At 53.6% G+C, this 24,800-nt stretch overlaps 1 protein-coding gene across 9 annotated transcripts in view; it reads left to right on the top strand.

Annotated features, from left to right (window-relative positions):
- Positions 1-24,800, top strand: part of PLEKHM1 (pleckstrin homology and RUN domain containing M1) — a 50,937-nt gene extending 26,137 nt beyond the window's left edge. For 6 of the 9 annotated variants that reach the window (XM_033847299.2, XM_033847296.2, XM_073797088.1 and 3 more), the window contains 8 exons: positions 6,278-6,539; positions 9,913-10,836; positions 13,050-13,195; positions 16,422-16,669; positions 21,144-21,207; positions 21,676-21,833; positions 22,173-22,283; positions 22,592-24,800. In XM_033847299.2, the coding sequence (XP_033703190.1) occupies positions 6,278-6,539; positions 9,913-10,836; positions 13,050-13,195; positions 16,422-16,669; positions 21,144-21,207; positions 21,676-21,833; positions 22,173-22,283; positions 22,592-22,703 (2,025 nt within the window). In that variant the 3' untranslated portion in view covers positions 22,704-24,800. The remainder of the gene's footprint in view (positions 1-6,277; positions 6,540-9,912; positions 10,837-13,049; positions 13,196-16,421; positions 16,670-21,143; positions 21,208-21,675; positions 21,834-22,172; positions 22,284-22,591) is intronic. The other 3 variants (XM_073797089.1, XM_033847297.2, XM_073797092.1) reach the window with 3 other exon arrangements.

Here is a 24,800-nt window from a genome sequence, read left to right as displayed (position 1 = left end):
CCACTCGAGCTAGAGGAAAGGGATGTCCCTTGTGGACAGTGGCTGTGGGCCACAACAGGGCTCCCCAGCATGGCCTTGACTGTGGTGAGTTCACTCCTGTCGAGGGTCTGGCTTCTGCTTTGCTGGCTCCGACATCCTATCTTGCCAGGGTCCTAGAGCTGATGGACAGAACAGCTTACCTCGTCAGCAAAGCTCCCCCTCTGCTCACCAAGCTTTGATGGTCCCCACCGCCTCCACCCCCACACTGCCTCCGTGCACCTGCTTCCAGAGCCCGCTCCTTCCAGCCCCAGCTTCTACATTTGCTGTTCCCTCTGCCTGGACCCTTTCCCAACTCACTGCTTTTCCTCACTGTCGTTTCAGCCTTCCCTGACCACCCTGTTTCAAAAGCACCATCCCCTATGACTGTCTTTCCCATTTACCTGCTTCATTTTATGACACTCATCAGTAGGTTAGATTCTGTTATCGCTTTCATTGTCTACGTGTTTATTTCCTGTATTTCTGTCCAGGATATTAGCTCCATGATACGAAAGACCACGTCTGTTCACTTGTTTTTTTTTTTAATATTTATTTTATTTACTTATTTGGTTGTACCGGGTCTTAGCTGCGGCCGGCAGGCTCCTTAGTTGTGGCTTGCCAGATCCTTAGTTGTGGCATGCAAACTCTTAGTTGCGGCATGCATGTGGGATCTAGTTCCCCGACCAGGGATCGAACCCGGGGCCCCTACATTGGGAGCGTGGAGTCTTAACCACTGCGCCACCAGGGAAGTCCCACGTTCACTTCTATATTGTCAGTTCTGAGCACTGTACCTCGGAAAGCATAGGTATCAGTGAATAGTTCTCAAATTGTTCAGAGACTCCCGAGATGCCAGCTTGTAAGTTTACACTGAGAAGTGCTCCACCAGGTGCCTGGGGCGGACAGGTTGGTCTGACCAGGTCACCCTCCGCCTCCTGGCCAGCATCAGGGGAGTCTGGTTGCTGCAGGGTTGCTTGGGGACCGTGGAATCGAAGCACCGGGTGCCGAGTTCAGCGTGAGAACCTCGGATGCTCGCCCCTCCCAGAGTCTGTCTCTAGAGGGGAGCTGTGGGTCCGTCCATTCCCTTCTCAGGAGATAGTCACTGTGCTGCCCCTGCGATTCTCATCTTTCTATGCTTCTGTCATTTAGTCACTGCTATTTATCTGATACTTTATGGGGGGGAGGGAGTCACTATCAAGTTTTATAATCCCGAGAGCCATTCAGTCTTTCTTTAAAAATTTGTTTTTAATGAATTTAATTAAAAGCCCCAGCTATGGGCCAAGCACTACACTTGGTACAGCGATGGAACAGGACAAAGGCTCTGCTCCTTGGGGACAGACACTATGTTAGACAAATAACTATCTGCATCATAATTACACTGGTGATAAGTGCTGGGAAGGACAGGAGTGGGGAAACTAGGGTGACTCTGTGGCATCCAGAAGGGCGTGAGTTGGTTTCTCAGTTTAACTCCCAGAGGACAGTCTGAATTCTAAGACTTGGCCCTAATCACTGCCCTCATGGACCACTGGCCTCTGGCATGTGGTCCCCTCCCCCAGGAGGGGGAACAGGCAGTCCCTTGGCCTGACATAATGAGGACAGACTGAACAAAAGGGATTTTTTGAAAGTGGTCCAGAGACCTGACGTCCCACTCCTCTGCCAGTCCCCTCTCTGGGACTTAGCTGTTGTACACAGTGTCCTGGTCCCTGTAGTAACTCCAAGGGGCATTCTTCTGTCTTGGGTCCTGGTGGCAGGTGCTGCTCTGGCTTAGATCCTTGGTCATTGGTGATTTCCCCCCACTGTTAAAGGGGCAGCGAACGGGCCAGATATGGGGCCCTGAATGAGCAGGAGGCAGGAAGGTTTAGTGGGGGAGGGGAAACAGTGGTGTGCTGCCCTCTCCCCCGCTCCGTGTAATAACTGGGGGTCCTGGAGGGGGGCACAGCCGCAGAGCTCAGTCCAGGCCCATGTGCAGAAGCTCCAAGGACCCAGTATTCCTGCTGTTTTTCTCTATTGCTTAAGAGAACAAAAGGTTTTCCCTAGAGTATCACTTCCTGGTGGCCGGCCTGGGGCCACTGGACCAGGTGTGAACATCTCCAAGGAGAGAGAGGCCCTCACCAGTGAGCCTACACCATCTCAAAATCCACATCTGTCTCCTGCCTTGCTTCCTCACCCCATCCGTGTTACTTTATGTTAAAGATAGTTGGATAGTCAAGGTGTATCCCCTCATCTTTTATAGCTCTGTGCCCGGCACAAAGAAGGATGACCATTCCAAACAGCTTTGTAGGTGCTAGGATGGGGGTGAACACAGAATGCCATGGGAGCCCAGAAGGGGTCCCAAACCCAGCTGGGGGTGAGTGAGTAAGGACAGCTTCCAGGAGAAGGCGATGGATGACCCCTGAGCTGAGCCTCAAGGGAGAGTGGTCTCTCCCATTAGGGCCATTATCCGGGGCTGCAGCGTTGCAGGGTTTCCCAGGTGTGTGTGCCAGGCTCCAGGAGGTGGCCTGGACAGCCATGTGATTGCTCCTCCAGCCCATTTTCCCTGGGTCATGATGACTTAGACAGGCTTTGTTCAGAGCTGTAAATAGTCCCTAGCAGTCACCCTGATTGACACGTTGTCCTGTCACTGGCAGAAGGAAGCACCTGCCAATCTGAGGGTTTGGGGAGGAAGCTCTGGAGGCCCAGCTCTGTGAGCGCCCCCCCGCCCCCCGCCCACCTCCAAGCTCCTGACTCAGAAAATTTGGCAGCATCTTAATGGATTAAACTGTCCAAACCAATCCTTCCGGGCATTCTGGGTAGCTCCAAGCCCTGCTCCCCCATTCCCTGTCTGCGGGAGCAGGGAGGGCAGTCTTAATTTAGGGGGTGGAAATAGCAACATCAGGATGAGGTCGGTGGCACTTAACAAAACAGCTGGGCTGTCCCACCCCTCAGGTGACTCATTTCCTCTGTGTAGACAGCCACTTAGGCGCCCAGCCAGCTTCCTCACCTCTGCTCTTCCACACTTAGGCACGGAAAGGCAGGGAGCACTTGAAATAGTGAAGAAAAGGAGGCAGAGTCCATTCCTACAAGCCTCCTGACCCCAGAGCCACCCACTTTCCTCAGCCAGTGAGCAACTTCAGACTCGGAGAGACAGCAACAGAAGGGAAGGGCTAGGGCCTGGCTGCCTGGAGCCGCAGGGGCCTGTTCAGAAGTGGGGAGCAGAGGCAGAGGGAGCTAGTGAGGTCTCTGGGTCCTGCTCACCCACGCCTCCCTCATCTCAAACCCTACAAGCAGTGCTGAAAAACCCTACATCCCTTCAACAAATGGTGCTGGGACAACTGGATATCCACATGCAAAAGAATAAAGGTGGATCCCTTCCTCACGCCCTACACAAAAATTAACTCAGGACTTCCCTGGTGGCGCAATGGTTAAGAATCCGCCTGCCAATGCGGGGGACATGGATTTGAGCCCTGGTCCAGGAAGATTCCACATGCCGCGGAGCAACTAAGCCTATTCGCCACAACTACTGAGCCTGTGCTCTAGAGCCCGCGAGCCACAACTGCTGAGCCTGCGTGCCACAACTACTGAAGCCCACGCGCCTAGAGCCTGTGCTCTGCAGCAAGAGAAGCCCACGCACCACAACAAAGAGTAGCCCCCGCTCGCTGCAACTAGAGAACGCCCGTGCACAGCAATGAAGACCCAACGCAGCCAAAAATTCATTAATTCTTTTTAAAAACCAATTAACTCAAAATTGATTGTAGACCTAAATGTAAGAGCTAAAGCTGTAAACCTCTTTGCAGAAAACATAGGAGTAAGTCTTTGTAACCTTGGCTTAGGCAATGGCTTCTTAAGTGCGATACCAAAAGCACAGAGACAAAGGGAAAAATAGATAAATTGGACTTCATCAAAATTTAAAAATTTTGTGCCTTAAAGGACAACATCAAGAAAGTAAAAAGACAGCTCACAGAATTGGAGAAGTTATTTGCAAATCATGTATCTGACAAGGGCCTAGTGTCCAGAATATAAAAAAAAACATTGTAACTTGTGTTTGTTTCCTAGGGCTTCTATAACAAAAGACCATAAAATGGATGGCTTGAGACTACAGAAATGTATTACAGTAGTTCCCCTTTATCTGAGTGGATACGTTCCAAGACCCCCAGTAAACGCCTGAAACCATGGATAGTACCTAGCCCTATGTATAGTGTATTTTTTCCTATACATACATACCAATGATAAAGTTTAATTTATAAATTAGCACAGTAAAAGATTAACAACAATAACAAATAATAAAATAGAACAAGTATAACAGTATACTGTAATAAAAGTTACGTGAATGTGGCCTGCCCCCCCCCCAAAAAATATCTTATTGTACAAATTTAATGCCTTTAAGCACTTATCACATGCTGTGGCATTAACTTTTGCAGTTTGCGGTGCAACAGCAAAGCTGGCACAAATTTCCTTTTCCTTCTTCACAGTCTCACAGAAGATTCATTCTTACCGTAGATCTTAGCAACCTCAGAATATAATTTCTTTCTTTCCTTATTAAGTTGAGAACTTTCACCTTTTCACTTAAAGAAAGCACTTTACGGCTTGTCTGGCAGATCCGAATTGCCAGCATCACTAGTCTCGTGCTTTGGGGTCATTATTAAGTAAAATAAGGGTTCCGTGAACACAAGCACTGTGATACCATGACAGGAGATCTGATAACCAAGAGGGCTACTAAGTAAGTGACAAATGGGTGAGATACACTGGACAAAGGGATGATTCACGGCCCAGGCGGGATGGAGAAGGACGGTGCAAGACTTCATCACACTACCCGGAATGCACGCAGTGTGACCCTTGCGAATTGTTTATTTCTGGAATTTTCCACGTAATATTTTTGGACCACAGTTGACTGTGGGTAACTGAAACCGCAGAAAGTGAGACCACAGATAAAGGGGAACTACTGTATCTGATATCCTGAAGGCTAGAAGTCCAAATCCAAATGGAGGCAGGATTGGTTCCTTCTGGAGATTCTGAAGCACAATCTGTTCCACGCCTTTCTCTTAACGTGTCGTGTCTCCAGCAATCTTGGGCATTCTCTGGCTTGTAGACGCATCACTCCAGGCCCTCCCTCCGTCATCCCATGGTGGCCTCCCTCTGTGTCTCTGTCTTCGCGTGGTGTTCTCTCTCTGTGTGTCTTTTCTCCTCTTATAAGGACATCAGTCACGCTGGATGAAGGGCCCACCCTACCCCAGTATGACCTCATCTTAACTAACTGCATTTGCAGCAACCCTGTTTTCACATTCTGTCACCTAACGTCACATTCTGAGGTACTGAGGGTTAGGATTTCAACATATCTTTTTTTGGGGGTGGAGCACAGTTCAACCCATAACACAAGAACAAAAGGACAAGTAAACCAATTTAAAAATGGGTAAAGGATTTGAATAGACTTTTCTCCAAAGAAAATATACAAATGACCAATAAGCACATGGAAAGATGCTCAGTGTCATTAGATGTTAGAGAATGCAAATCAAAACCATAAGATTGCATTTCTTATTACAGCCATATGGGATGGCTATAATCAAAAATACAGATAATAACAAATGATGGAGAGGTGGTGGAGAAATTGGAACCCTCATATGTTGCTGGTGGGAATGTAAAATGGTGCAGCCACTTAGGAAAACAGTTTGGAAATTCTTCAGAAGTTCAACATAGTTATCATATGACCCATCAGTTCCACTCCTAGGTATGTAGCAAGGGAACAGAAGACGAGTGTCCACAGAAAAACTTGTATGTCAAGGTTCCCTGCAGCATTATTCATAATTGCCAAAAAGTGGAAACAACCCAAACGTCCGTCAGCTGATGAGTGGATATGCAAAATGTGGTACATCCATATGTTGAAATACTATTTGGTAATAAAAAGGAATGAAGTACTGATACATGCCACCCCATAGATCAACCCTGAAAACATTACGCTAAGGAAAAGAAGCCAGTTTCAAAAGACCGCATGTTATAAAATTTCGTTTATGCATGTCCAAAATGGCCAAACCTCTGGAAACAGAAAGTAGGTTATTGGTTGCCGAGAACTGGGGGGGTTGAGCGGAAACAGGGAGTGACTGCTGATGAGGACGAGGTTTCCTTATGAAGCAGTGAAAATGTTCTACACTCAGATTGTAGTGATGGTTGCACAACTCGGTGAAGACACGAAAACTGGATTACATGCTTTCGATGCATTGAGTTTATGGTATGTGAATCATGTCTCAATAAAGATGTTTTTAAAAACAACCTGTCTTTACTTCTTTCCCAATAGAAAAGCACGAGCTGGATCTCAGAAGATGACTTCTACCGGCCTCCCCGGGAACAGCCCGCAGAGAGTCCTTCCCATGCTTCCGTGGCTTCTCCCAGAGGGACTCCAGAGCCGAGGCCTGGTCTCCTCACGCAAGGACCAAGAAGAAGCTGTTCCATGGAGACCTTAGACAAAGCTTGTGTGCCTTCCCTAGGAAGCAGGAGAAGCAAGGCCGCCCCGATGCCGGAGCATAAGAACTTCAGGGTGGTGCACCGCAGGCAGATGGGTAAGCGACTCTGCAGGCTTCCGGGCGCTGCACTGCGCGCGGGCAGTGCCTTTCAGAAAGCAGTTCAAAAGTCCCCTTTTCCGTTACCAACTGGGCAGTGTCTTCTCCCAAGAAAAACCTCGTCCCAAAATGTAATAAGGAGCACCCTTGCTGAGTAATTCAGAAAAGCATTTCAGGAAGAGTACTATATTTTCTCATAAAATCTTTTATTTATTTATTTATTTATTCATTCATTCATTCATTCATTCATTCATTTATGGCTGCACTGGTTCTTCGTTGCTGTGTGCGGGCTTCTCATTGTGGTGGCTTCTCTTGTTGCGGAGCATGGGCTCTAGGCACATGGGCTTCAGTAGTTGTGGCTGGCAGGCTCTAGAACGCAGGCTCAGTAGTTGTGGCACACGGGCTTAGTTGCTCCGCAGCATGTGAGATCTTCTTGGACCAGGGCTCGAACCCGTGTCCCCTGCATTAGCAGGCAGATTCTTAACGACTGCACCACCAGGGAAGCCCTATTTATTTATTTATTCATTCATTCATGCATGCATGCATGCGTGCATGCGTGCATGCGTGCATGCTGGGCCAGGTCTTAGTTGCGGCACGTGGACTCTTAGTTGCAGCATGGGGACACTTAGTTGTGGCACACAGACTCTTAGTTGCGGCATGTGTGCAGGATCTAGTTCCCCGACCAGGGATCAAACCTGGGCCCCCTGTATTGGGAGTGCAGAGTCTTACCCACTGGACCACCAAGGAAGTCCCTCTCATAAAATGTTAATAAAGTAATGCTCAAGACTGCCTACAGAGTACACAAATACTGTTTCATATATTGAAATGGAAAATATCTTCCCTGAAACTCTGCTATAAATCTTATGATTATACATAAGATACATAAGATAATCTTATGAGTATATAGACATCGTGATTCTGTCTGTAGCCCAGAGCAAACCCCCGCCTCTTAAAGGCCCAGGTGTTTCAACTGCTCCTTCCCAAGGCCTTTCTCTTAGTTTATTTAACAGCTCTGATGGGGTTTATTAGATCTGCTGTTTGTTCAGTGTCCTCTATGTGCAGTTTACAGTGAGGCCACCTTGATCTCCACACCCTGTGAAATTCCAGAAAGCATTAAATAACCATAACCTAATTTTTCTGTAACCCTCAGAAACAAACAAACACATGTGCTCTAGAGTCAGTTTCTTTCTCTCCTCATTTTCTGTTTGCAATGACCCAGCAGAGAATTCTGGCCAGGTTCCTGGGGCCCTGGCTCGGGGAGTTTGGGCAGAGCCCTGGTCTCCATGCTGCCTCCTTTTAGGTTTTTCTTCCAGCGCATGTGATGGTTGCAACCGTACCAGAGAAGGTGTGTTTTATGCCTGCATCATCAGGTACCCTGAAGGGTGGGAAGACCCTACACAATGGTTTGAAATCTCTAAGGCTAGTCCAGGTTGGGAGAGAGACGTGTGTGTCCTTTGGACCCCCTGGTTCAGGGGATGGTTGACCCCCAGGGAGCAGGGAGCATTGGGCTGTGTGTGGTACATAGACACGCACTCACTCACTCAGCAGATACTTACTGAGCATCTGTGATGTGCCAGGCACTGTTCTAGGTGCTGGGGACACAGCAGGAAACAAAGCAAAGTCCTTATCTTCACGAGACTTATACTCTAGTGTGAGAGGCAGGAAATAAGCAAATAAACAAGTAAACGTACAGTGTGGGCAGGTAATAATAATCTGTGGGGAATAGTAAATCGGGGAGGGAAGGAGGAAAGCACGAGACGATCTTTGTGTTTCGAGCGGGGAGAACATGTGCAAAGGCCCTGCGATGGGAACGTACTTGGCGTGTCCAGGAAAAGAGCGGAGACCAGAGTAGCTGGAATAGAGGAGATGGGGAGGGGGGTGGTTAGAGATGAGGTCAGAGTGATGGAGGGTCTCGTGGGCCACAGAAAGGACGTCGGCTTTTGCTCTGAGGGAGACAGCAGCTTTGCAGGGTTTGGGGCGGAGAGACGTGATCTGACTTGTCTCTTGAAAGGGGGAGTCATACTGGCTCATTTGTTGAAGGGCTACAAGGGGACATAGACCAGTTAGGAGGCCACGGCCATAACAGGCCAGGGATGACGGCGGATTGAAGCCCTGAGGTAGTGGTGCAGGCGGTGTGGAGGAAGATTCTGGATATGCCAAGAGGATGGGCTGATGGATTAGATGTGGAGTGTGAAAGAAGGAAAATCAAGGATAACTCCAAGGTTTTTAGCCCAAGTAGCTGGAAGGATGAAGTTAGTCATTTTATGAGATGAGGAACTTCAGGAGAGAAGCGGGTTTGGAGTGGGAGAATCAAGAATTCATTTTTGGACATGTCAACTTTGAGAAGCCTATTAGACATACACAGAGCAGTTGAAGATCAGAATCTAAAGTTCAAGGGCAAGGTCCAGGCTGGAGATAAAAACTGGGGAGTGGTTGACATAAAACCCCAAGACCAGGGGAGATCAGCTAGGAAGCTGGTGTCAGTAGAGAAGAGAATCCAGGGCTGAGCCCGGGGCCTCCAGCATTGAGAGGCCAGCAAGAGGAGGGGGAGCCTGGGACACAGGAGGGGGGACAGTGACGGCTGAGAAGAGCCAAGGGAAGGGGGGCTCAGCTGTGTCCAGTGATGCTGATGGGCTAGGCCAGATGGGGACCAAGGATTGGCCTTTGGACTTGGCGACAAGGAGGGCCTGGTAGCCTTCCCAAGGGCAGGTTCTGTGGAATGAGGGGACAGAAGGCTGCCTGGAGCAGCTTCAAGCAGGAATGGGAGCAGGGGGACTAGAGACAGTTCCCACACCTCCCCAGGGAGGTTTCTGAAAAGGGGACAGAGACACAGGGTGGTAATTAGAGATGCGAGTGGAGTCAAGAGGTTATTTTTAAAGCTGGGAGAAATAACAGTGTGTTTGTGGGCTGGTGGGAATGATCCAGTAGAGAAGGGAGGAAACGGCAGCGCAGGAGAGGGAGGGAGGATTGCTGGAGGGACGTCCTTGTCCTTGAGTATGTGGGGGGCGGTGGGACCCCCTGCACAGATGCACAAATGGGAGGGTTGGCCTCAGACATAAGCGTAGTCAGCTCATCCCTGGCGACGGGGGCAGTCAGAGTGTGGGTGCAGATGCTGGAAGGGAGAGGGGTAGTGGGGGGCATGTGGAGGTGATTGAGCGCTTTTATTCTCTCGGTGAAATTCAAGAACAAGGTCAACAGCTGGGGTGAGGATGCAATGGAGGCTCTCAAAAAGTGTTCCCATCCGGCCCATGGTGGGCCTGTGTTCTCCTGGTGGTCACGTCGTCTGCACGCAGGACAGGACTCAGGCCCCGGACGTTCTCCTGGGTGGTGAAGGGTCAGGCCCGTCGTCTAAAGCACCTCTTTCTGCCTCCAGGGCTGTCTAACCCATTCCGGGGGCTTCTGAAGCTGGGCACGGTGGAGCGGCGGGGGGCCATGGGCATCTGGAAGGAACTCTTCTGCGAGCTCTCCCCGCTGGAGTTGCGCCTCTACCTGAGCGGCGAGGAGCGCACCTGCGTGGAGAACTGCTCTCTGCTGCGCTGTGAGTCCGTGGGCCCGGCCCACAGCGACGGCCGCTTCGAGCTGGTCTTCTCGGGCAAGAAGCTGACCCTGCGCTCCTCATGCCGCGATGAAGCCGAGGACTGGCTGGACCGTGTGCGCGAGGCGCTGCAGAAGTGCCGGCGGCCCCAGCAGGAGGAGGAGTGGGTGACCATCCAGTACCCAGACCAGCCCGAGGACCCTCCAGAGGCCCCCCAGGGTGGCCGCCCCTCCCACTCGGACCTGCTCTCGGAGGCTGAAACCCCCCAGGGCCCGCAGTTTGACTGGTCTTCTTCCCAGGTTCCCGAGCCAGACGCTATTAAGGAATCCCTTCTGTACCTGTACACAGACCGGACCTGGATGCCCTGTATCTTCTCCCTGTCCTTGGAGTCTCTGAAGTGCTTCCGTGTGAGAAACAACGAGAAGATGTTAAGTGACAGCCATGGAGTCGAGACCATCCGAGATATCCTGCCGGACACGAGCCTTGGGGGCCCATCCTTCTTCAAAATCATCACGGCCAAGGCCGTCCTGAAGCTGCAGGCCGGGAACGCTGAGGAGGCCGCCCTGTGGAGGGACCTGGTGCGCAAGGTCCTGGCGTCCTACCTGGAGACAGCTGAGGAGGCGGTGACACTCGGTGGGAGTCTGGATGAAAACTGTCAGGAGGTGCTGAAGTTCGCCACGCGGGAGAATGGCTTCCTGCTGCAGTACCTGGTGGCCATCCCCACGGAGAAAGGCCTCGACTCCCAGGGCTGCTTCTGTGCAGGTGCCGACTCGCTGTCCTGCTGCCCCCAGCCTGCTAGCCTCGCTCTGCTCGCGGTGGGGTTCCCACTCTAGGCTCTGCACCCCTTCCTGCTCCCCACGAGTGCCCCCATCCTGCCCCGGGGAAGTTGTAGCAAATGAGGCCGTTCCATGATCACATTGTATTCTTTTGGAGCAGGGGCGTGGTACCCTTCCAAAACATTTTTGCATGCTTTTGCAAGTGGACACAGTTTTTTTTTTTTAATTACAAAGATGGGCTCGTATTACTCAGAGCTGTCCAACAGAACTTTCTGTGATGATGAAAATGTTCTAGATCTGTGCTGTCCAGTACGGTTGCTACAAGCCACATGTGCCTACTGAGTACTTAAAATGTGGCTTCCTAGTGTGGAAGGAACTGAATTTTCAATTTGCTTTAATGTAAATATATTTAAACGTAAATGGGCCCCTGTGGCTCGTGGCCACCGTTTTAGACGGCGCAGCTATAACTATTGTTCTGCAACTTGGCTTTTTTCTGCTTAGGAGTATATTATGCGTATTCTTCTACGTCAGTACGTCTGCTCTGTCATTAGCATCGTCAAATCCTGTGCTGGGCCCTGGGCCAGAGGCTTTATTTGGATAACCTTGTTTAATCCTCACAACAACCCTGTGGGGGTTTGTCTCTATTTGTAACTGAGGAAACTGGGTCACAGGGCTGGTAAGTACCTGTCCCACGCTCACACAGCGAGTGATGGTGGAGCCCGCAGAGGACCTGATGGTCCCAGAACCTGTGCTCTTTTCCAGGCCCTCACAGGACCTCTCCGCTCCCTTGCTTTCTCCCTTGCTTTCAAGGCTTCGTGATCTTCTGCTGCTCACGTTCCATTTCTAGCTCTTCTCCCCAACCCAGACACCCACATCCATCACCCTGGGCCCTCCGGGTGAAGTGTGAGGAGCCTGTGGGACGGGAGGCAAAAGCCTGCTTCAGGCATCTAGAAAGGAGTGGTCTGCAGCTGGTGCCCCTGGAGGATGGAGTAGCTAAGCAGAGCAGAGCTTCCCGCAGAAAATATCTTCAAGCTGCTGCTCACCCCTCGCCCCCCACCAGCCAGACCCTAGCACTCACACTTTGCCCTTCAGCACGTGGGCGCCAGTCTCAGGGAGGAGGCCAGGCCTCCGGGGCTGGGAGGAGGGCTCCCTCGCTGGGGACGTGGGTGCTGGTGGGTGGCTCTCCCCACGCCTGCCGCCCGCCAGCCTGCCGGCCAAACTGAAACTGGGGAGCTCGGGCCTCCTCTCTGCCTGCGAGCGCAGCTCGGTGGCCGGGCAGACGTCAACCTCTGACATCTGGCTTGTATTTCATAGTTTACAGGGCGCTTTCAAAACTCCATTTAAACTTTGTAATAACCCCACAGAAGAGCAAGTAGTAGGGAATTGGAACCTTGCAAAACTTCGGTCAGGATGAGACAGCTAGCATGCAGAAGAACCAGTCCTTCTAGTCCCCGGGAGGTGGAAGGGACTCTTTCCCTGGCCCTGTAGGAGGCAGGGCCTGTGTCAGGATTCGAGCCAGGCCTTTGTTGTGCCCTGGGTACACCCCACTCCTGGTCCCCCCACCTTCCCCCGCCCCCCTGTGGAGGGTCCTCCAGCAGAGGGACTGAAGCTGGCCCTGAACCACTGTCCCGAGGTATCAGGCAGCTGTGGCTTCCAGCTGGCCCCAGGCCATGTCCAGACAGCCCTGCCTCTGGCTGGCTTCCCCACCCACTCCCTGTGGCCAGCCCCATGTCCCCAGCTCCCGCCCTGCTTGGCGAGACCCTGACTCCGTGGCTTCCATTTCTGGGCCGCCATGGAGGAGTGGACCTAGAGGAGGCTGGCACTGTTGTGCAAGCAGTGAAGAGAGGCAGCTGGGAATAAGAGAATGAGGGCTCTACACCAGCCCCACCCAAATCTGACTCCCGCTGTGCCACTCCATCGTTGTGTGACTGGGCAGGTTTCCTGACCTCTGTGCATCAGCTTCTTCAGCTGTGAAATGCCGCTGATAATCCTTAACAGTGTTTTGTCGTAAAGATTAATTTGGTTCTGACTGGTGGGCATAGGAGCGGTGGTGGTTTTCATCTTCGTACTCTCCTTTTTAATCTTTCTATGGATACTTTCCTTAGATAGCGGGCCCTTTCTGCCTTGGCCGCTTCCGGGTCACTCAGGAGCTGACTCCGTCCCCACCGCTGCTCACCCTCTCCCTGTTCTTCTCCCCAGGCTGCTCCCGGCAGATCGGCTTCTCATTTGTACGGCCCAAGCTCTGTGCCTTCTCTGGCCTCTACTACTGTGACATCTGCCATCAAGACGATGCCTCAGTGATCCCGGCCAGGATCATCCACAACTGGGACCTCACCAAGCGCCCGGTGAGTCTGCAGCCCAGCCTGCCGCGGCCGCGCGGGGCTGCCGAGCGACAGAGCGGGGGTCGCTCCTCTCTGTGGCTGCTGTTCGTATGTTTGGGGGAGTTTGGCTCTAGGGAAGCCCGGGTCACTAGTTCAGGCCCCATGATGTGGGGGAGTTGACCAAGAAAGTAACTGGGTGCTGGTTTCCAGCCCCTGGACACAGCTCTGTCAGTGCCTACCTTGGTCCTCAGGTGGGAATCTGAGGATGGTTTGCTGCAGCTCCCCATGGTTACAGATAAAACTGTTTAAAGCACCAACAACTAGATACATAGATGGAAATGACAGATAGGATAGATTAGATATAGATGGTTGGGTGGATGGGTTAGGTGGGTAGATGCGTGCATGGATGGATGGGTAGATCGGTGGGTAGATGTGGATGAGTGGATGGAAGGATGAGTGGGTGGATGGATGGGTGGGTGGGTGGGTGGATGGATGGGTGGGTGGATGGATGGGTGGGTGGATGGGTGGGTGGGTGGGTGGATGGGTGGGTGGGTGGGTGGGTGGATGGATGGGTGGGCTAGCCAGCTGGCTGCACTTTCCCTGGGAGCATTTTTCCATGCATTTTTGTTTTTTACATTTACATCTACTTTTTTTTTTCACCGTTCAAAATCATCTTTATTCGGTTGTTTAGCCTTTCTTCCCCACCCCCAAGATTACAAGCTCCTGCATCTACTTTTTGTAAAGTTTGGGATCGTGCTGGACTCATACTGCTTTATAACGTGCTTTGTTTAGTTAGTATTACATCTTGGGTACTTTTTTATGTTCACCAAATGCTTCCGCATAAGATGTATTCTCTGATCTTTCAGATTTTCCTCTTCAGCTGAGCTTACCCACTTACGTAGCTGTGTTACCATGAGCAGACTATTTAACTTCACTTCCCTCGTCTGTAAAGGGGGATTAATAACAGCGTCTGTCCCCAGGCTGTGTGAGGACCAAAAGAGACAGTACCCACCAGTCACTTAGCTGGTGCCTTACATTAGTGCCCTGAGGCCTCACCTTCTGCCCCTAATTTGCTTGAGGGTCTGCCTCAAGGGGCGCAAACTTGGCTTTCTTCCAAAGGCACAGATTTCTGCTAAGACAAGACACAGAAACACCCGGAAGAGGTTGGGTGCTTCTCTCAAGACCCAGGCCTGCCGGCCGTGCTGTCTCATTATGTGGAGGTGTCTTCCCATGTCCCCATCAGAGTCCAGGGAACATGGTTCTCAGAGCCCGTACCACCCTGACCCCCACCCCGCTGGGGGTGAGAACCTTCCAAAGACATTAGCTTCACTTTGGCTTTTTTATTGGTTACCTCATCCCCACCCCTGCCCTCAATGTTAAGTATTTAACTAACTACATGGAGAAAACTAAGCCTCAAGATCACCGCAGATGCGAAGAACCCTCTGCCCATAAAACACCCTCCCTGCTTACAACACCCAGGTGCCTCTGTTGAGCCACCTTCTTTTCACTGCTGTAATTTTGGTACCACTTCCTTTTTCCAGCTGGAGAATTCTAACACTTCCCTTGGCATGCCTGAGGTCAGGAAGTATCCAGCTCTCTCAAAGATCCCGGGCCTGGGAAGGACATGAAAATTCACACTAGAAAGTGGCTGATCGGCGGGTTAAGGGCCCTTTGTCCACTGTTACCACTCTGGCTGACCCACTTGTGCAAGGTCCGGCTGGCACTACTTGGCAGGATGTCAGCCCAGGCCTGGGGCTTCTCTCTTTGTCTGTCTCCTCCACACCCACGGGGGAGGGACAGTCCCTGGGGAGCTCGAAGCCCATGCCTGTCGGCAGAACTTGGCAGTTTTCAGCGCACATTCCTGCGTGGTATTTCATCTGAGCCTCGCCAGAAGCCTGGGGCTGAGTCGTGGGAAGGGCTGGGGAGCAGCAGTTTGACCCGAGTCACGGACTCACCAGGCTTTTGCCAGTGGGCTGCCTATTGGCTGGGGGCTGGTTCCTCAGGGCTCTGGGAAATGGGAAAAGATGGAGTTGTCAGCTGCTGCGGGAGGCGAGAGATGCTGGTGAAGCTGGTGGAGCAGCCCCCAGCCTAACGGTCTCCTGAGGGCCCTGTTACGTCCCCCTGAGCCAGGGGACAGACACCGGGACCCACAGGCACTCACAGAGTCTGATGGCAGCTCCCCTTTACAGAGGATACGCTTACATGGATTTTCTTTTCATCTAAGCTCAAAATTATCCCATGAGCTAGGTGCTTTTATTTTCCCCATTTTACAGGTGAGGAAACTGAGTCACAGAGAGGTTAGGTAAGTTTCATAAGGTCATACAGCTGGGAAGGGGCGAACCAGGAGCCAAAGCCCGACTCCTGAGCACTGCAGGGTGGTTGACGGTGGAGAACATCTCAGCTCCTCCATCCTTATCACGGCAAGGAGGAGACTGCAGGGGAGAGGGGCTCCTCTTCAGCACGTGAGGCAGCCAAGTATGCAGAGACAACACCTCGGTTTAGACGCGGGCTCTGCTTTCTTCCGGTGGCTTGGGTAAGCCACTCTAGCTTCTCTGAGTCTCAGTTTCCTCATGTGTAAAATGGGGATGATGACACCTTCCCTTCTGGGTTGTTGTGAGGATGTGGTCGAGGTCCTTAGCCCAGCGTCTGGCAGATAGTAGGTGCTCAGTAGTTGGCTTTGGCATCAGGGTCAGGGCTGAGGGTAGAACCTTCAAAGTCCTATCACATGGGAGAGGCCCAGATTGATCACTCAAATCCACATGGAGCCTTGGGGGGCCCTGGTTGGTGCTGCTGGCAGGGGTGGAGGGAGCTCAGGAAACCTCTAGTTAAGCTGTGTCTGATCCGTAGCTTACCGTGGTTGGAGCCTGACTCACACCCGTCACCTGGTTCCTGAGTCGGCCCGGGGTAGTGCCTGTTTCCTTTCGGCAGGAAGGTGGGGGCAGGGACGACAGGAAATAGTGGGAAGGATCTGTGAGGCCCAGGAGGAGAGGCGTGTTGACCGGAGCAGCCCCTCCTCCGTCCCAGCACCGTCAGGAGGGGCAGCAGCTGGTGTCAAGGGGGAAGAGTGGGTTTGGAAGTCAGATAAACTGGGTTCACATCATGACTTGTGCGAGCTGTGGACCTTGGCCAAGTCACTTCCTCTCTCTGAACCTCAGTTTCCTCATCCGTAAAATGAAGATGGTACCACTTCCCTCGGCAGGTGGTGGGAGGCGTGAGCGAGTGAGTAGGTAATACAGTGCCTGGCCCTCAGGTGCTCACCAGATGGCCCTCCTATCTCACCCTCGCTGCCTGGTGGTGTCCCCAGGTCTGCAGGCAGGCCCTGAAGTTCCTGACGCGGATCCGGGCCCAGCCCCTCATCAACCTGCAGCTGGTGAACGCGTCTCTGTACGAGCACGTGGAGCGGATGCACCTCATCGGTAGGAGCCGGGAGCAGCTGAAGCTCCTGGGGGATTACCTGGGCCTGTGCCGAAGCGGAGCCCTGAAGGAGTTGAGCAAGAGGTGAGCACCCTGGGCGTGCATGGACGCACACACGCGCGCACACACAAATACGCACGCACACACATGCACACACACAAATGCACACACACGCACACAAATACGCACACACGCACGCACGCACACATGCACACACACAAATGCACATACACACGCACGCACACACACACACACAAATACACACGCACGCACGCACACACACACACACAAATACACATACACACAGGATCAGTGCAAAAGCAGCTTCTCGGAAGAAATGCCGGGGCTGGGTGGAGAACGCCTTCCCTTTGCATTTAGGAGTGGCTTTTATTTGTGCTTTTTGTATTTGTTCATTCATTCGTTTGACAAATATTTACTGAGAACGTGCTCAGGGTCCATCACTGGGCTTGGGGCGTGGGCCCCAGTGCTGAGCAAGGTGGACCTGGGTCCTGCATGGCAGGTGAGTAAGGCAGCACCTTACTGCTGAGTGAGGGCTGGAGGAGGGAGTCGGACGCCCTGGAAGTCCTACTGGAGGGGCGGGGGATCTAACCCAGACTGGAGGAGGGCGGAGTGGGGAAGGCTTCCTGGAGGAACTGACATCCAAGGTGAGACCTGCCCAACGAGTGGGAAAGCGAGGAGACGCAGGAAAGAAGGAGAGGTGTGCTCAGGCTGTGAATGAAGGCCCCATGCGTGGAAGGCAGAACTTTCGGGGGGTGAGGAGGGAAGTAGGGATGTGGTGAGAGGAGGCTGGAGAGGTGAGAAGGGCTGTGTCGCCCTGGCTCCTCTGGTTGCCGCCAGCCGTTCACCCCATGCGGCTTGGCTTTGCTGCTGTGGCAGCATCCGTCCCCAAATCCTCGCAAGAGGACAGGGTTGTGTGGGACCCTTAAGATGCCCTTCAAGAAGCTTCTTGGTACCCAGGGCCTGAAGGGGACATTCAGTGCTCAGTCGGGGCTGAGGGGTGACACCTTCTGTGGGGCCCTAGGAGGGCAGAGCTCAGGCGATGAGCTGCTGCCGGCTGCCCAGTTGGGCTTCGCCGCTGGGTTTCTGAGGTCTTGGAGCGGCTCACAAGTCCCTCCACTTTCCCCCTGCAGCCACCCCTCCCGACAGCGCTGGCCCAGAGACCGCCTGTCTGACGGGCTCCCTGCTCAGTCCTGGTGCCCGTCGGGGCGGCGCAGGGAGAGACTGCTGCGGGGAGCCCCTCTCCTAGGCAGAGAGCAGAGGCTGGCCCCTCCCAGGCTCCCAGAGCAGCCGGCTGAGCCCTGGTCTCCTCCACAGGGCCCAGAAGGACAGAAAGCCCTTTGGGGGCCACCGTGAGGGACCTGAAAGGCTGCTTCTGGGAAGGCTCTTTCTGTCTCCATAATCAGCTGAGTGCCTGGGTCCCTACTCACTCCCATCCTTCCTGAGATTCCAGGACCCAGGGCTCCAGAGTCTGCCCTCCTGCCCCTCTGTCCAGGTCAAGTGGGACCCTGTCACCCTCCCCGGTCCAGGGTTCTCTGCAGACTGAGAAGACCAGGTGCCCGTAGGGTGGGTCCTGGGTGCCGGCCTCATTCACCCATCCCTGCCGTGCTGAGATTGTTTGGTCAGCAGCCTTACTGGCCTGTCCGGGCTGCCCTGCCTGGGCACTGGGGACAGTCCTGCCTCTTTCTCTGTGGCCCTGCTGTTCCCATCCTTGGGCGGCAGCGCTGCACACGGTGCCCAGGGCCAGGCCTGTGGAAGTCCCATCTCAGAAGCAGCGTGGGGCGGGGGAAAGAGTCCAGGCACAGCCTCCGCCTGGCCCCAGATCCACTGTGTGACTCAGGGAAGTTGCTTCACTTCTCTGAGCTCCAGCTTTCTTGTCTGTAAAATGGGCCAGTGATCCCTGTGTTGACGTGGCTTCCCAGAGTTGTGGTGAGGGCCACATGAGGGGATCAGTGTTTGGGGTGGGACAGGGACAGGTGGACAAATGGCCCTGGGTCAGGGCGGCGTGTGCCATGAAGAAGGAAGGAAGGGCCAGGGGAGCTCCCGGAGGAGGTGGCATCAGTTGAGGGTTTGTGAAGTTCATTTCTTTTGTTCTTTTAAAAAGAAAAAGTGCTTTTCTTTTTCTTCTTTACAAAGATAGTATTCAAATAGTATGAAAGAGAGTCAAGCAGAAAGTTGGGATCCCCCTTCTCTAGTCTGGCCACCATCAGTTCTGTTAGATGCTCCAGACCCCTCTTGGTCCTCACACAGGAGAACAGAGTTGCCACCACACAAACGGCATCACGTGTGTAGTGAACTGGGGTTCACCAAAAGAAGCAGAGAAGAAAGCAGAAGGGAGGGCCCGCTTTCCTGGCTAAGGGAACCCACGGCATGGAGGCGGGACAGGAGCACGGCTCGCCAGGGCCTTCGGGGGACTCAGGGCAGCCAGGTGGTGGGTCAGGGGCCAGACCTCGAAGGTCCCCTGTGCCACAGCAAAGGCGTCTGGATTTTATGCTGCTGGCCTTGGGGAGCTGTTGAGGGGTTTTGAGCAAGGGATGGTCACGTTCAGTCAGGAGTTTAGGAAAGACCAGTTTAGCAGCAGTGGAGCGTGGGTGCTGGTGTAGGAATTGGCCCAGGAGGTGAGGAGGCCTGGACTGAGTCAGCCAGAGTGAAGGGTGAGAGGACGGGAAGGGCTGAGGAGAAACAGGCAGGTTTTGGATGTGGGATCCCCTTTCTCTCAGGGGGCTGCCCTGGCAAAGGGTCTCCTCCCTGACCTCATCTCCCCCAACAGTTGTACGGCCTCACTTGAGGGTATGACAGACCCAGGATAGGTGGCTCGTAGGGAAGGCCCTGGGCCTGGCTGGCCCCCTGGGCTTCCACGACTGTGGGCAGGGGACTCTCCATCCAAATCAGCCCCACCCTTCCTGCCGGCGCAGCAGCAGCCTGTGCACCCCGCACCGCCTGCATTTTCCTGGTGATAAACGGCAGCGTCCTGTTCCCAGAAAGCTGGAAGTTTACTGGGGAGACCAGCACGTTGAGCTGAGTGGCCGCATCCTCACCCCACGCAGCACAGCCTGGACTGCCTGCCTGCCTGGTGGAACTTGCCATCTCGGCCCCGGGTGGGGTCCCCCCTGGACCACAGCTGAGGCCACGGGGTGGGCAAAGGCAAGCACCCACTCCAGATGCCGCAGGGCCTGGCACCTTCCCGCCTCCAGGTGTCCAGAGCATCCTGGGGCAGGTTCCCACGCTTCCTCAGACTGGGAGAATTCTCCCCCCAACCCCAGTACCAACACAGACACACAGCAAGGCTAGACAAGTTTTTGTACCAGGAGAATTTCTGCAGGTGTTTCCTCTCCATCTCTCAGGATGTGACCCTTGGGATCTGTGCCATTGGTGAGGTGGAAACTAGAGCTGGGTTGGCAGCTGAGCTCTCGTCCTCTGCCTCCCCCACCCCCCGCCCTCCCCCACCTCTGAAATGGGATCTGCTGCACTCAGGACGTGTCTCAGCTCCTCTCCCATAGCACTGAAACCAGATGCTTAAATGTCTGTCCCTCCACTAGACCAGGGGCTACAGGAAGGCAGAGGCCACGTCCTGTGCATTTCTGTCCCCAGCCCTGTCCCTGGTATGTAATAGTGGCAATAATGACAACAGTTAACACCTACAGGCATTCACTGGGTGGAAAGGATGCAGGTTCTGGAGCCAGACTCCTGCGTTTGTTCAGACTCCAGCTCCGCCACTTACTAGCTGTGTGACCACAGGCAAGTTATTTAACCTCTCTGGGCCTCCATTTCCTCTTGCAAAATGGGGGTTATAATAGTGTCAACCTCACAGGAGTCTTGTGAAAATTAAGTGAGTTAATATATATAAAGCTTAGTCCCGTTCCCGGTACCAAGCGTTCGCTTTCCTCATCATCCTCATCATTATTAGTTTTTAAATAGATGTTTATTTTTTTATATCTTCAAATTAAAATTTTTGCAGCTTTATTGAGTATACTTGACAAAATTGTAAGACATTTAAAGTGTATGTTGTGATGATTTGACATATGATTACATTGTGAAAGGATTCCTCCCATCTGGTCAATTAGCATATCCATCATCCTCACATATTTTATATATTTTTATATATATATACATGGTGTTTGTGTGTGTGTGTGTGTGTGTGTGTGTGTGTGTGTGTCTGAGAGAGAGAGACAGAGACAGAGAACATTTGAGTTCTACTCTTAGCAAATTTCAATTATGCAGTGCAGTGTTATCAACTGCGGTTAACAATTATTCCTTGTTTACTATGTACGAGGCACTGTACCGGATGCTTTAAATAAATTATTTCATCCTCAGAACAGCGCTCTTTCTCAGGTGAGGAAACCTAAGGTTCAGAGAGGTTAAGTAACTTACCCAAGGTCCCAACAGCTTTTCACCTGGAAGCCCAGGTCCCAAGCCCAGGCGGCTGACTGCTCCGCCCAGGCGGGAGCTGTTTATGCCTGGTCAGCAGCGCTGAGGGAATGAAACCAAACCCAGGTTGGCCCGGGTTCCTTCTAAGGAATCTCTTGTGTTTTCTTTGAAGACTCAACCACAGGAATTATCTCTTGGAGTCTCCTCACAAGTACAGTGTCGCGGACCTCCAGCAGGTGAGAATGCCACCCCCCAGACCTCTCTAGAGGGACCTTATTCCTGGAGAAATCAGAAAGGGAGATGATGGGGTGCGGGGAGATGGGGTGCCATCCACGCTTCCTGGGCAGTGGCTGAGCCCCCAGCGCCCCTGGGACCAGCAGGCACTGCAGCAAAGCCCAGGCTCACAGGGCTCAGCCCCTTCCCTGCGTCTGGACTCCACCCCGGCAGGGAGGGCAGGGGGAGGGGTGAGGGTTTGGGACGTTCCTTTCCTCAAGGGAGGGTACAGTGGATTCCTCCGTGCACAAGGGCTGCACGTGCTCGGCCTGATTCCGGGAGGTTTTCTTGCCCAAGTGGAAGGAAACTCCTCTTGGGGTAGGAGTTCTTCAGGCAGGGTGCAGGAGCAGCAGCAGACCACGTCTTGCAGGCAGCCTCAGGCTCAGCACAGCTGCTTAAAAGGCCTGGTGGCCCACGCTTGACCTCCACAGATCGCGGACGGGCTGTATGAAGGATTCCTCAAGTCCCTGATCGAGTTTGCCTCCCAGCACGTCTACCACTGCGACCTGTGCACCCAGCGCGGCTTCATCTGCCAGATCTGCCACCACCATGACATCATCTTCCCCTTTGAGTTTGACACCACAGTCAGGTATGCGGACCCTCAGCCAGCCACCCCGCCCCACCCCCATTCCCACCCGGCCCCACGGCGTCCCCGGGCGGCAGGCCCGGTACCCAGGGAGGGGGACAAGACAAGCCCTCACAGGACTCCCTGCCTCCACCGAGCCATCCATGTTTCTGGAGAAGAGGTGGCTGCTGCCTCTTTGAGTTGCGGTGGGAGGACCTCAGTTTCGTCCTCTATGAGCAGGTGGAGGAGGAACTGGATGAGTTTCTGGCCTGGAGTGTTGGCACAGGCCGGGCATAAAGCGGGCACCTGGTGGGTGGTACCTGCCACCGCCTCTGCCCCCGTAACAATTGTTCTTGTCCCCAGTTATGGCTCATTATCAGAAGCCTCTAAATGGAAAAATTCATCCACCAAACCTCCATTCCAGTCCATGTGGGAGTGGAAAACGGAACTGGTGGGAGCATTCATTCATTTTCAGTAGGTGTCCCCGGACCCGCATTTGACCTCTGAACAGACCTGGGGCTGAGTTTTTTAAACTGCAGAGTGTTTGAAACATAGGCAAGAAATCGTTTTGTGAGTCTCAGCAGTATTTATAAAAGGGAAATAGAATAGAGAGTATCAGTGTGCATTGCGGGGCTTAGTAAGCACTGTGGCAAGAACCTTTTGTCCCGGAGCGGAGGGGCAGCGCCATGTGCCGTGGGTGGCAGGCCCCCGTCAGGAACACTGACCAGCCTCGAGCCCCGGGAGGCCCGTCGGTCCCAGCAGTGCTTGCTGCTCTCTCCCAGGTGTGGCGAATGCAAGACCGTCTTCCACCAGAGCTGTCAGGCCGTGATGAAGAAGGGCTGCCCCCGCTGTGCCCGCCGGCTCAAGTACCAGCAACAGAGCACTCTCGCCTAACCCCATTTCCTGTCCCCACCCGGGACCCAGGGCTCAGCCATCCCAGCTGGGTTGGCCATCAGCCTGGGTCACACTTTCAAGGTGTCACAGATGTCTCCCTTGTCAGGAAGACTCTCAGATGTGACCAGAGCATGAGCCTATGAGAGGGAGCCTTGGGAGCTCTTGATGACACCTCCTGCCCCCCACCCGTCTGGAGGCCAGGACACCAGCAAATGCCCCTGTCCGAGGATGCGGGAGGAGAGGGGGCTTTGCACTAATTGGCCTGGATCGCCTCACTGACGCACCGTCTCCATTAGGGCTGTTCACACACTGTGGAAATAAGACTTGGGAAGCATTTTCAATTCCACATTCCTGATTAAAAGGCCTAGTTTTTTTAAGGTGGGTTTTTTCCCTTCATATTTCAACAGAAAATATTTTTTTATTCTTGACCCTCCACAAGTCACCCAAGAAATCCAGCCACTCTCACCCTGAGCAAATGTGCAGGAACCGCTCAGGCCAGGCCTGTAGGCGGGTGGCGGCTGGGTGGACAGGCCCCCTAGGACAGAGCCTGCCAGCTGGCGGGCGCCTTTCCTTCCCCCTTACCGAGCGCTCGCTGCCGACAGCTCCTGTACAACGTGCCAAACCCCCGGGGGGCCAGGCAGGCTCAGTCCTGAGGACCATGTGTTTCCTCTCTGCTCCCCGCCCCCTCCTCACCTGAAAAGCCCTTCACTTCCTCCGTGTCGGAGCCCCTGGCTCTCCAATAGCCTGGGATCTTGGTCCCGCAGGAGGAGGGGAATGACTCGGAACCAGCACTGTCAGCACTTTGAGCCTTCCTTGGTCCAGGGAAGGGTCGTCATCTAGCCCATCCCTCAGCCCCCTACCCTCCTCACTCCTACCACGGACAAGCAGCCAGACGGGCGGGGGACTGCTGCAGACGCAGGAATGCATCCCCGCCTGACTGACTCCCACCAGGACAGAGGTAGGCTGGGTCCCCACTGTGGAACCCTCAGAACCCTCGTCCTTCCACGAAGAGTGTCAGCCCTGCTGCTGAGATGCGTAGGGACACGCAGGAGAAGCCACCCCCGTGGAAGGATGCTCAGCCTCAGTTTACAAAGCCATGAGAGTTCACAGAGCTTTGCTGGACTGGCCCAGGAGGGGCGCTGCCGAGAGACTGGAAAATTTCGCTGGAGCACGACTGCCTTTTGAAGGGGTCTTGGGGTGGAGCCTGGAATTGTTTTCAAAGTGATATTTAGACCCTTGGGGTTGGGGGGTGAAATCTGGGCATGATTTCTCTGTTGCCTCCCCCCACCTCTCCTGGATCCTCAGCCCTGGGGTCTTCTGGCCATCCTATCTGCACTCAGCTTGGATTGGGGGCCTCAGGTGGAGATCCGCCTTCACTGTCAAGATACGAACCTACTCCCACCTCTCCCTTGGGCTGATCTGACTGCTGAGTCACCTGCCCGGCCCTGTGGAGCTGGATAAATTGTGCAATAGAATCGAGGAGGTGGCAGGCGGATGGGGAAGGGGGTGTCACACAGCTGCTCTGTCCCCATCACGGAAGATGGTGCACACCTGTGCCCAGCGCACCAAAGAAGGTGGATCCTTACCCCCATCCCCACCCCCCATAGCCAGCATTAATGCTCCACCACAGACACAGCCTGATCAGAGCCGTAATTGGTCCAGATCGCTGAGTGGGCCTGGGGTGGGCAGCGCCGCCTGAGCCCAGCCCTGTTTCCTCGGGCCTGTGAGTATATCCTGTATTCCAGAAGGTCCCTAGGAGGCAGCAGGAGGCCCTGGAGGCGCTCACTTTGGTCTGGCAGGGCCTGGCACGCCCCGCTCCCCGCCCTCCCCGAGATCAGTAGCATTAGAGCTGACCCTCCCCCATACCAAAAAGCTGCTGATGCTTTCAGATGAGTTGACTTTTAACACCCTCACCTCCAATGGGAAGCTGATGTGAACCTCGGTCGTGCCCACACTATTTTTAAAATTTCATTTTATGCAATAAACTGTTTCTAGTGAGGGGCCCTGGCCGTGAGAAGTGCTTTGCAATGTACCGAAGGAACTGCTGCGTGTGATTTTTGAATGATTTTGCAGTAAAGACCTGATCTTTCTAACCTG

This window comes from Tursiops truncatus, chromosome 20, assembly GCF_011762595.2.
Source record: "Tursiops truncatus isolate mTurTru1 chromosome 20, mTurTru1.mat.Y, whole genome shotgun sequence".
Classification (NCBI taxonomy): Eukaryota; Metazoa; Chordata; class Mammalia; order Artiodactyla; family Delphinidae; genus Tursiops; species Tursiops truncatus.
The sequence above is the reverse complement of the archived record's forward strand: the minus strand, read 5'-3'. Positions and strand labels throughout refer to the sequence as shown.